Genomic DNA, 10,351 nt, shown 5'->3' with positions numbered 1-10,351 from the left:
TTCCATCATGAGTCTTTTGGAGTTGTCTTAGATCCTTGCATTGTTAAGAAGAGATAAGTCTATCAAAGCTAGTCATCACACAATGTGGCTGTTACTGTGTGCAGTGTTCTTCTGGTTCTCACTTCACTCAGCATCAGTTCATATAAGTCTTTCCAGGTGAAAAGCCTATTTTAAAAAGAGTGTTTCAGGAGTCAGCAAATTAACTTTATTAGCCTGAGAAAGGCAGAGAAATTTGGTATATAAAGTTTCTTCTCAAGGGAAAGCTCCATCTATGAAATTTCAGAATTCTTGATATATACTTTATAACTAGAATTAACTAATGATAAAGGTGGTAAGGAGTATCTTTAAGAAGAAGGCTGTTCAAGTTCATGGACTTGAAAAAGGAGCCCTGGGAAAGAGTAAGACTATAGATTTGGGTATTTTGGGTATAGATTTTGAGAAGAAAGAAGTCTCTAAATCTTTAAGGGGCCAAGGACATTTTTTGCAGATGGAAATAACAATTCATTTCAGGGAATATATGGTAAGCAGCCCTGAAGAGCTAAGGCCCAACCCTGGCATGCAGTTTTTGATGAGCATATCTTTAGTCAAGGATTTATGGAAAAACATGAACAAAAATCACAGAATCTGAGTTGAAAGAGACCTCAGTGACTCTTGTTAAGTCTTTATCTAAGTAAGAATCCTCCCTGCTAACTACATCCCCCCAAAATGGTCATCCTTTTTTTTTTTTAATCTCTGCTATTTCATGAAGTAGTCTATTCTCCTTTTTAGATATCTCATTATTAGGAAGTATTTCTTTAGATAGAACCAAAATCTGCCTTCAGTTTCTTGCCCAGGAATTCTTAAATTGGGGTCCATTTACTTTTTAAAAAAAAAAACTTTTTGAGTACTATTCCAATATAACAAGTTTGTATGTAATCCAGTGTATTTTATTTTACGCATTTGAGAACTTTATTCTGAGATGGAGTCCATAGGCTTCATCAGACTGCCAAAAGGGTCCAAGACACAAAAAAAGCTTAAGAACCCTTGTTAAACCCATTGTTCTTCGTTCTGTTTCTTCCCCCTGATAACCTGTCTCCTTACTCCACCCCCAGAGCCTCCTGTTCTCCAGGCTAAATATCTTCAGTTCATTTAATTTGCTATGTTTGTTGGCATCTTGAGTCTCTTCACCATTCTGGTTATCTTTGTTACGCACTTCCTAATATGTGATACCCAGAACTGAGAAAAATAGTTTGGGTGAAGTCCCCTCATTATGCCCTTCCTCTCTCAATGCAGCCTACAGTTTTATTAACTCTTTTGGCTGCCATATCACACTGTTGACTTACACTGATGCTGCAGTCCACTAAAAGCCCCAGATACCCAAAGATACTTTGTTTTCTAGGTCTTTTTGATGGTCTGGATTACTTTAGTGACCTTGAGATCAAGTATTTTATTATAGATAAACTTCTCTTGATAAATATAATGTGTTGTGGGGGAATCTCACAAGAAGAATCCCTAAGAGCTTTCTGGAGATCCCTAATCCTATTTTATGAGGCACAAACTTTCAGGAACTTGATAATATGAAGGAATGAATGGGGTTGCTATCTCATATACACTGAATGTTGTACCCATAATATAGATCTGTTCACATATGAAGTGGAACTACCAGCCCTGCATTGAATATTGACCCTTTCCATAGCTTAATGCTTAGCTATATCTTGCCCTCAACAGATACCTTAGTTTAATAGACTGGTTGCAGAGCCAGCATGGATCTTAGGTGTCATCATTTTATAATTGTGGAAATTAATTCCATGAGAGGTTCAATGACTTGCCCAAGGTCACTAAACTAATACTTGGCAGAACTAACAAATTGTATTGCTTTGGCAGTCAGACTGTATTCTCAAGCATGTTTTTTTTTTTTTTTCCTGTTGTGGCTGTCCCATTCAAAGTAGAGTCTCAGAGGAACCAATGAGAAAATAAACAGTTACTTAAATGGTTGCTGGGTTTTTTTTATTGATGCCACATGTTATTGATACTTTTCTTTTCCCATCCCACTCATTTCTGAGTATATCTTTTACCACCCAGCAAACCTTCCTTTGTAACAAAGCAGAAAAAATAGTTACCAATATTAGTTCTAAGCAGTTATTTCCAGTGTATGTGCTTTCACTTTAACCTATCAAGATTTTAAGTTGAATTTTAATAAGGAAAAAAATTACAAATTAAAAAAAAAACCTAATGCAAGCTTTACATAAGAAGCCTTGAGGTAGACCATGACAAAAACAAAAACAAGGCAAATTTTGAAAATCAAAACTATGTTGAGGTTTATATATTAAATTGACAGATTTGTTGTTGTTGTACAGTTGTTTTTGCATCTTGTCTGACTCTTCATGACCCCACTCGAGCTTTTCTTGGAAAAAATACTGGAGTGGTTTGCCATTTCCTTTTCCAGCTCATTTTATAGATGAGGAAACTGAGGCAAACAGGGTTAAGTGATTTGCCCAGGGTCACACAGCTAATAAGTTTCTAAGGCCAGATTTGAACTCATGTCTTCCTGATTCCAGTCCCAGCACTCTATCCATTGCACCACCTAGCTGCCGAAAAATTCACAGATAACTAAGTTAATTGTTGTTTTTGTATGAGGGGCAGGAGGGGAGGAAATCTAGACTTAGGATTTAATGAATAAAGGAAACTCAATGTTGGAAAGCCTTATACTGATAAATGTTGGCAATTCATTTATAATTTATAATATTAGAGGCTTGTTCATAGGGGTTTAATAAATATTTGGTTTCAATTGTTATTTGGGGCACCCTGGTCCTATAGCTAGTCTGTGTCACAGGTAGACTTGAACCTTAGTCTTTTCTGACTTCAAGATCAGCTCTGTATTCACTATATTATAGTACCACTCTTCATAGAAACACAAAAAAAGTTCAGAATTGGAACATATTCCAGAGGTGGAAAAGATTTATTTAAAAAAGAACTCTTAAATTTAGAAACAATAACATGCAAGATGTTTACCTAGTATAGGAGTGATACTTTTTCTCCCCCTTCTTATCCTCTCTCTTTTTTCCTTCCTTTACCCTCTATTGCCCTAATCCTTCCCTCTTTGCTTCTTACCTTTACTTCCTTCTCTTTCCTCTCTATTTCTTTCTACTTTTTTCCTTCTTTTCCCTATTCATTTCCCTCATTTTCATTTCTTTCCTTTCCCTCTTCACCAGTTTTCTTTCTTTCACTTTTCTTTCCATCCCTCTTTTTCCGTCATGGTGCCATCTTCTCTCTCTCCCTTTCTTTTCTCATACTTCCTCCCCCACTTTCTCTCTCCTCCCTTCTTTTTCTTTCTCTCTTCCTTCTTTTTTCCTTTGTTCATCTGCCTCTCTTCTGCTCTCCTTCCCCCTTACCTTCCTCCTCCTTCTCAACAGTCCATGTACCCAGTTTCTTTCTCCTTTTATCAACTCCTTCCTTATGTCCATCCTTCTACCATTTCACTCATCCTACTACCTTATTCCCCCTTCCCCTCCTCAGAATGAGCTTCATTTAGTTGACCAGATATTTTTTACGAGGAGCTAGGTAAATTGCAGAATTCTACAAGAACATAATGAAAAGGGATAAAATCATACAGTGTCAACTTAGAGCACTTTATATATTGAATGAATGGAGTGGCAGAATATATTAAATTCCCCAAATGAGAGAACATTTGTTGGAAGAAACCTTAACTCAAATCATTCTTGTAATCTTTTTAAAATATAGCATGGAGTTGCTACAGAACAGTTTATTCTATGAGCATTAGTGAATGATGTTCTACTATTAATTTACATGAAGGTATCATATAAATGTTTACCTTAGGTTCTTATTCAGACCTGCCACTGAAATCAATGTGGCTTAAGATCACTGTCAGCTTGTCTCCATGAGCATCTCTGAGCATCCGTGGGATGGGATCCGTCAATAGACTGGGGCCCTGGAAGAGTGCACTCTGTTCTAAAAAACAGGATAGGTAAAGATTAGGAATCAGACAAGAAGTATTGATTGTGTATCTACTGTGCGCCAGGCACTGTGTGCAAAAATAATAGCTGATATCAAGAGGTTTAAGGTTTAGAGAGCATTTCCTAGACATGCTCACATTTGATTGCCATCATAGTCCTGTGAGATAGATGTTACAGGTAATATTCCCATTTTATAGATAAGGAAATGGAGGTTCAGGGAGGTTGTGATTTGTCCATGGTTACCCAGCAGGTAGGTGGTAGCGGATGAAATGCTAGGCCTGGAGTCAGGAAGACCTGAGTTCAAATCTGGCCTCAGGCAGTTGCTAGCTATGTGATCCTGGACAAGTCACTTAATACTGTTTGCCTCAGTGTTCTCATCTGTAAAATGAGCAAACCACTCCAATATCTTTGCCAAGAAAACCCCAAATGGACTAATAGAGAATCAGACACAACAACCACCACCACCCAGCTAGTAAATTTCAGAGATGATATTTAAACCCAGGTTCCTAGGGACTTAAAATTAAGTTCAACATTCTTTCCACTACACCACCCTACCCATTAAAAGGTATAATCATGTGAAGGCATCTAGGAACCAGAGGGAAGTGGGTGGAGAGCACCCTGATCAGGTGAATGGTATGATGATAATGTATATCAGAGAAGGCAAAGCTTTTGAAATCTTATTTTGCTTCTCACACCTCTGCCAAGGAGAAAGAACTTTGGATCAGAAAGCACAAAACAAAAATGACTAATGGGGATTTGAAACCTAGGATGAATAGGGAATATAATAAGGGTAGACCTAATTTGAATTTATCATTAAGCCCAGGCAAACTGCATCCCAATTTACATTCTAGTTATGCAAAATTTCTTAAATTAACAATAGAGAATGACCATCTGCTCATTATTGTAAGATGAGAGATTAAATAGGCAGATGTAATATGATTGCTCAAGGTATTTGCTATTATTATGGACAAATTCAAATGAGTTCAAGTTGGAGAGGATTTCTCAGTAGGTGGTCCCCCTCATGCTTTTGTTAATAGGTGATGCAGTGGTGATTATATCAAGCTCTAGAACTTTGCAGACTGTGCTGAATGAGATCCATAAACGCTCAAAGAAGTTTAAATTAATCATCAACACAGGAAAAACCAAGTGGATGAAAAATACCTGGTATCCAAACTAGAACGTAGTTAGATGGATAACCTTATATAGAGATCAGACATTGTTATTTGTTATCTCTAGATGTTAGTGCAAATGGATAATGGGTTGGGCCAAGATTAAACAGGAGGAGATAAATAGGCTGAATAGTTTTGGAGAAATTGTCAAGCTTCTTCAATGATCCCACGTTTCTCCCTGAAAAAAAAAAACCCAAGGGCAGCTAGGTGGCACAGTGGATAGAGCACTGGCCCTTACTAGTTGTGTGACCCTGGGCAAGTCACTTAACCCCAATTGCCTTAAAAAAAAAAAGGCTTCATCTTTTTAATATCAGTATTCACCCAGAATTGTTGTATGGGTCAGTGATATCCAAGCAGTCAAAAAAAAAAGAGTATCACTAAGAGTACAATGAAGAGATGCATGGAGTGTGAGCAGAATGTAACAGATAATAACAGAGTATTAAAAAGCATTGATTAAATACTTAAAATGTGCCAGACACTGTGCTACAGTGCTAGGAATGGGAGGGCAGAGGGGTAGGGGTGGAGTGGGGGAGTTGGGACAGTCCTTGCCCTTCAGAAATTTATATTCTGTACCAGAAATAAATGTACACATAAAACTAAATTTTATTGATATATGTGTGTATACATACGTGTGTGTGTATATATAATGTTTACATTTCCACACATACACACATTGTAATTAAAAAGTGCTTTTGGGGTAGATATTAGCTTCTGAGGGATCCAAAATGGTCTCATGTCCATACTTGAGTTGAACTGTGATAAAAGCTAGAGAAGACCATTGCAGATATTGGGAATGACTTATGCAAAGGCACAGAGACAAGTAATGGAATATTGTATACATCAAACAACAAGTTTGAACTTGGAATCTGACTGGAGTGTAGTGTGCTTAAAGGGCGATAAGGTGTAATCGATCTGAAAAAGTAGGCTGGAACCAGATTGCAAAGTACTTTAACAGTTAAACAGAATGATAATTTGTATTTTATTGTCAAGGCATTAGGGAACTATTGGTGTCTTTTGAGCAACTGAGTTTTACAGTCAAATCCGTGTTTTAGGATTATCACTTTGGCAGCTCTGTGGAGGATGGATTACAGAGGGAAGATACTGGAAATGGGAAGACCAATTGAAAGACTAGTGTTCCAGAGAGAGATGATAAGGTTTAAGTGGGCAGAAAGAGAGATTGAAAGAAGTGTTGTGGCAATAGAATCAGCAAGACTTATAGCTGATTGGATATGAGAGAGTGAAGAAGAGTGAAGAGTTGAGTCTGACTCTGACACTGGAAACCTGGGTAACTCTAAGAATAAATAGAGTAAAGCATGTTATCAAAGAAATATATGATCAAAAAAGAAAGCAGAATGGTCATGCAGTGATGAGGAATAACCAGTGGAGAGCCTTTATATTCCAGTAGAATTCTAATGATACTTAGAGAAAGAAAAGCCCCTACCACATTGGACTAGCCACCTCTGTTGAAATTAAAGGAGGTCATGGACAAGTGTTACACAGACTGGGCAAACTTGTATGGGTTGTGATTGGGACTTTTGGAGAGATCATCCATGTCAATAAGGTTGTATGTCGATTTGAGAACATTTCGGGGCCTGTGCTAGACACTAGGGAAAAAAGGCAAAATAGTCCCTACCTTTAAGGAGCTAGTAAACACAAGTTAGGAGTGACATGGTCAAACCTATGTTTTAGGAATATATCATTTTGGCAGCTACTCTCTCCTGGTACATGGAATATAGATTGGAGAGGGGAGAGACTGAAAGTAGGGAGATTATTATAATAATCCAGGATTGTGGTAATGAAGAGGGCCCACACAAGAGGTTAGAATGAGGGTTTCTATTTGAATAGAGAGATATGGAGTAGAACCAACAAAATATGGCAACTGATTAGATATAGAAGGTGGAGGAGAGTGAGGAGTTTAGCAAGACTTGGAAGTTTTAAATCTAACCTAATTAGAAAGGATAGTGCTGTCTACAGTGTAAGAAAGTTCAGAAGAGGGATGAGGGGGAAGGGGGGGATGGATGCTGAGGGTTTTTAAGACATTTAATAATCTGTAGGATATCTAGATGGAAATTTCTGACAGATTGTTGATGATAGTTGAGCCCAAGAAAATTCAGAGAAAGGGTATAGGAAGAGAAGATGACCTAGCATCGAGGCCTGTGTACACCCACACATAATATGCCTGAGTGAGCCAGCAAAAGCAGAGTTGGACAGACAGATGGGAAGATAACCAGGAAATAGCAGTATCAAGAAAATTCAGCAAGAAGAGTATCCTGGAGGAGAGGGTGTTCAGTAATATCAAATGTGGTCAAGAAGGAGTAGGACTGAGAAGAAGCTATCAAATTTAGCAGTTAATAAATCATTGGTATCATTGAAAATAATTGTTTCAATTGGCCTAACCATTCAAACTGGAAAAACTGAGTTCATGAAGCGTGCCTGTTATCCTAACTGACATAGATGGACAAACTATAGAGACTATATGTATATAAATCTTGGACAGACTGTACAAATGGACAATGAGTTGAACTCAGAATTATATAGTAGGAACAGATCAGGTCTATGAGATTTATGATAACTTAGGATATTTTCAGAGAATGCACTTTTTTTTGTTAGTGTCCATAGACTAAAATACATAACTGTATTTTAGAGTATATATAAAAGATGTGGCTTTTCAGGATCAGTGTATACCTTGTAACAAGGTTTATTGATTTAAAGTAAAAAAATATTATCATGAACCTACTTCCTAATTCTTTAAATACTGAGGATTGCTCTGATATTTTTCATTCTAATTACTGACCTAATCTTATTGACCTAATTCCAATAAAAGTACTGTGATCAGGACCTTAGATTTGAAGCCTCCTTTGAACAACTAGTGCAAACTCAAGATTAAATATTTAATTCTATTTTTCTTTGTAGGCCTATGAAGAATATACCAGCAAGCTAGATGCACTTCAACAACGGGAACAACAATTATTAGAGTCCATGGGGAATGGAACTGATTTTTCTGTTTCTAGCTCAGCTTCAACAGACACAGTTACATCTTCTTCCTCCTCTAGCCTTTCAGTGGCACCTTCATCTCTTGCAGTTTTTCAGAATCCCACAGATGTGTCAAGAAGCAACCCTAAGTCACCACAAAAACCAATTGTTAGAGTCTTCCTGCCCAACAAACAGAGGACTGTGGTAAGTATACCTTGTATGTCTTCATCTTACCTGCTCTGTCTTCTTTGTATTTTTTAGATAGAATAGATGTAGAAACTATAATATATTATTCTCTATTAGTCTGAATATAAACTGAATATTTTCCCTAAACCTGTCTTGTATAAAACCTAAATACAGCCTAATAATCAGTGTCATTTTTCAATTCATACCTCTATTTTTTTCTTTTAAAAAATAACTCATTTTAAGTATGGTTATGACCTATATTTGAACCAATATGGTAACTTGAAAAAAGCTCATGCTATCTAGTGATAATATGAATATAATTCTTTGGTGCAACATTAATTATGTGCAACATTTCTTAAAAATGTGTTTGTGTTGTCATCTTCAGTGTTACCTCTAATGACCTGATGCTATTGACCTAATTACAGTAAAGGTGATATCATCAAAACCTTTCATTTGATACCCTCTTTTCACAACTCAGTCTAAAGCCAAATTCTACATAAAGCATTACTAGTTTAATTTGGAATGTTTGGAATAGGGGAATGGCTTAACAAATTATGGTATATGAAGGTGATGGAATACTATCATGCTGTAAGAAATGATGAAGGAGATTTCAGGAAAACTTGGGAGGGCTTGTATGAACTAATACAAAGTGAAATGAGCAAACCAAGAGAACATTTTATACAATGACAATATTGTAAAGATAAACAACTTTGAAAGACTTAGGAATTCTGATCAGTGTAATAACCAATCTTAATTCCAAAGGACTCATGAGGGGGCAGCTAGGTGGCGCACTGGATACCGGCCCTGAAGTCAAGAGGACCTGAGTTCAAATCCTGCCTCAGACCAGACACTTAACACTTACTAGCTGTGTGACCCTGGGCAAATCACTTAACCCCAATTGCCTAAAAACAAACAAGCAAACAAACAAACAAACCAAAGGACTCATGATAAAAGATGCTGTCCACCTCCACATAGATGGCTAATGGACTCAATGCAAATGGAAGCATCTTTTCTTTTTTTTCTCTTCCTTTCTGTCTTTTTAGACATAGCTAATGTGGGGACTTGTTTTACTTAACTATACACATTTGTAACAGGTTTTGTTTTTCTTGCCTTCTCAGTGGATGGGGGGAGTTGGGAGAGAATTAATTTGGAATTGAAAATAAAATACAATTGAATTTAAAAAAGAAATTACAAGTCATTGAAAGTAACAATGTGTATAGTATTAGGCAACGTGGTGGTGATCCAGAGATAAAGTAAGGCTTAGATGTATCCCTCAGGGGACTTTAGAATCTAAAGGTGATGAAAGAAATAATATATACTCAAATTACTGTAACACAAGGTAGATGATGGTAAGATGAGGGTTGAAACAATGTGCAGTGAAAAATTTGAGGAATGAAAAATCATTTTTAGTTAGACCTTGGGAAGATAGATTTGGGGGGGGCGGGGGGGGGGCTTTGAGAAAAGAAAGAAGCTCTAAATCTTTAAGGGGCCAAGAACATTTTTTGCAGATGGAAATAACAGTTCAGTTCAGGGAACACATAGTAAGCAGCCCTGAAGAGCTAAGGCCTAACTCTGCCATGCAGTTGTTGGTGAGCAGATCTTTTGTCAAGAATTTATGGAAACACATGAACAAGAATCACAGAATCTGAGTTGAAGAGACCTCAGTTACTCTTGTTCAGTCTTTATCAGAGTAAGAATCCTCTCTACTAACTTCATCAAAATGGTCATCCAGCCTTTTTTTTTTTAATCTCTACTATTTCATGAAGTAATCTATTCTCCTTTTTTGGATATCTTATTATAAGAAAGTATTTCTTTAGATAGAACCAAAATCTGCCTTTTTCAACTTCTAACCCAGGAATTCTTAAACTGGGGTCCATTTACTTTAAAAACAAACAAACAACTTTTTGGAGTACTATTCCAATATAAATTTCCATTGTAATCCAATGTATTTTATTTTATGCATTTAAGAAACTTATTCTGAGATGGGGTCCCTAGGCTTCATCCCTTGGTTCTGGGCATTCTCTCTGGCCATCTCCCATGCCTAGAATGTTCTCTCTCTCTCTCTCTTTT

General features: G+C 36.9%; 1 protein-coding gene across 2 annotated transcripts in view; it reads left to right on the top strand.

The window, feature by feature from the left end:
• Positions 1-10,351, top strand: part of BRAF (B-Raf proto-oncogene, serine/threonine kinase) — a 166,158-nt gene that overhangs the window by 71,412 nt on the left and 84,395 nt on the right. For both annotated transcript variants that reach the window (XM_027842279.1, XM_027842280.1), the window contains one exon: positions 8,036-8,299. In XM_027842279.1, the coding sequence (XP_027698080.1) occupies positions 8,036-8,299 (264 nt within the window). The remainder of the gene's footprint in view (positions 1-8,035; positions 8,300-10,351) is intronic.

Source organism: Vombatus ursinus, unplaced genomic scaffold, assembly GCF_900497805.2.
Source record: "Vombatus ursinus unplaced genomic scaffold, bare-nosed wombat genome assembly UNPS02014870.1, whole genome shotgun sequence".
In the NCBI taxonomy this organism is placed as follows: domain Eukaryota; kingdom Metazoa; phylum Chordata; class Mammalia; order Diprotodontia; family Vombatidae; genus Vombatus; species Vombatus ursinus.
The sequence above is the reverse complement of the archived record's forward strand: the minus strand, read 5'-3'. Positions and strand labels throughout refer to the sequence as shown.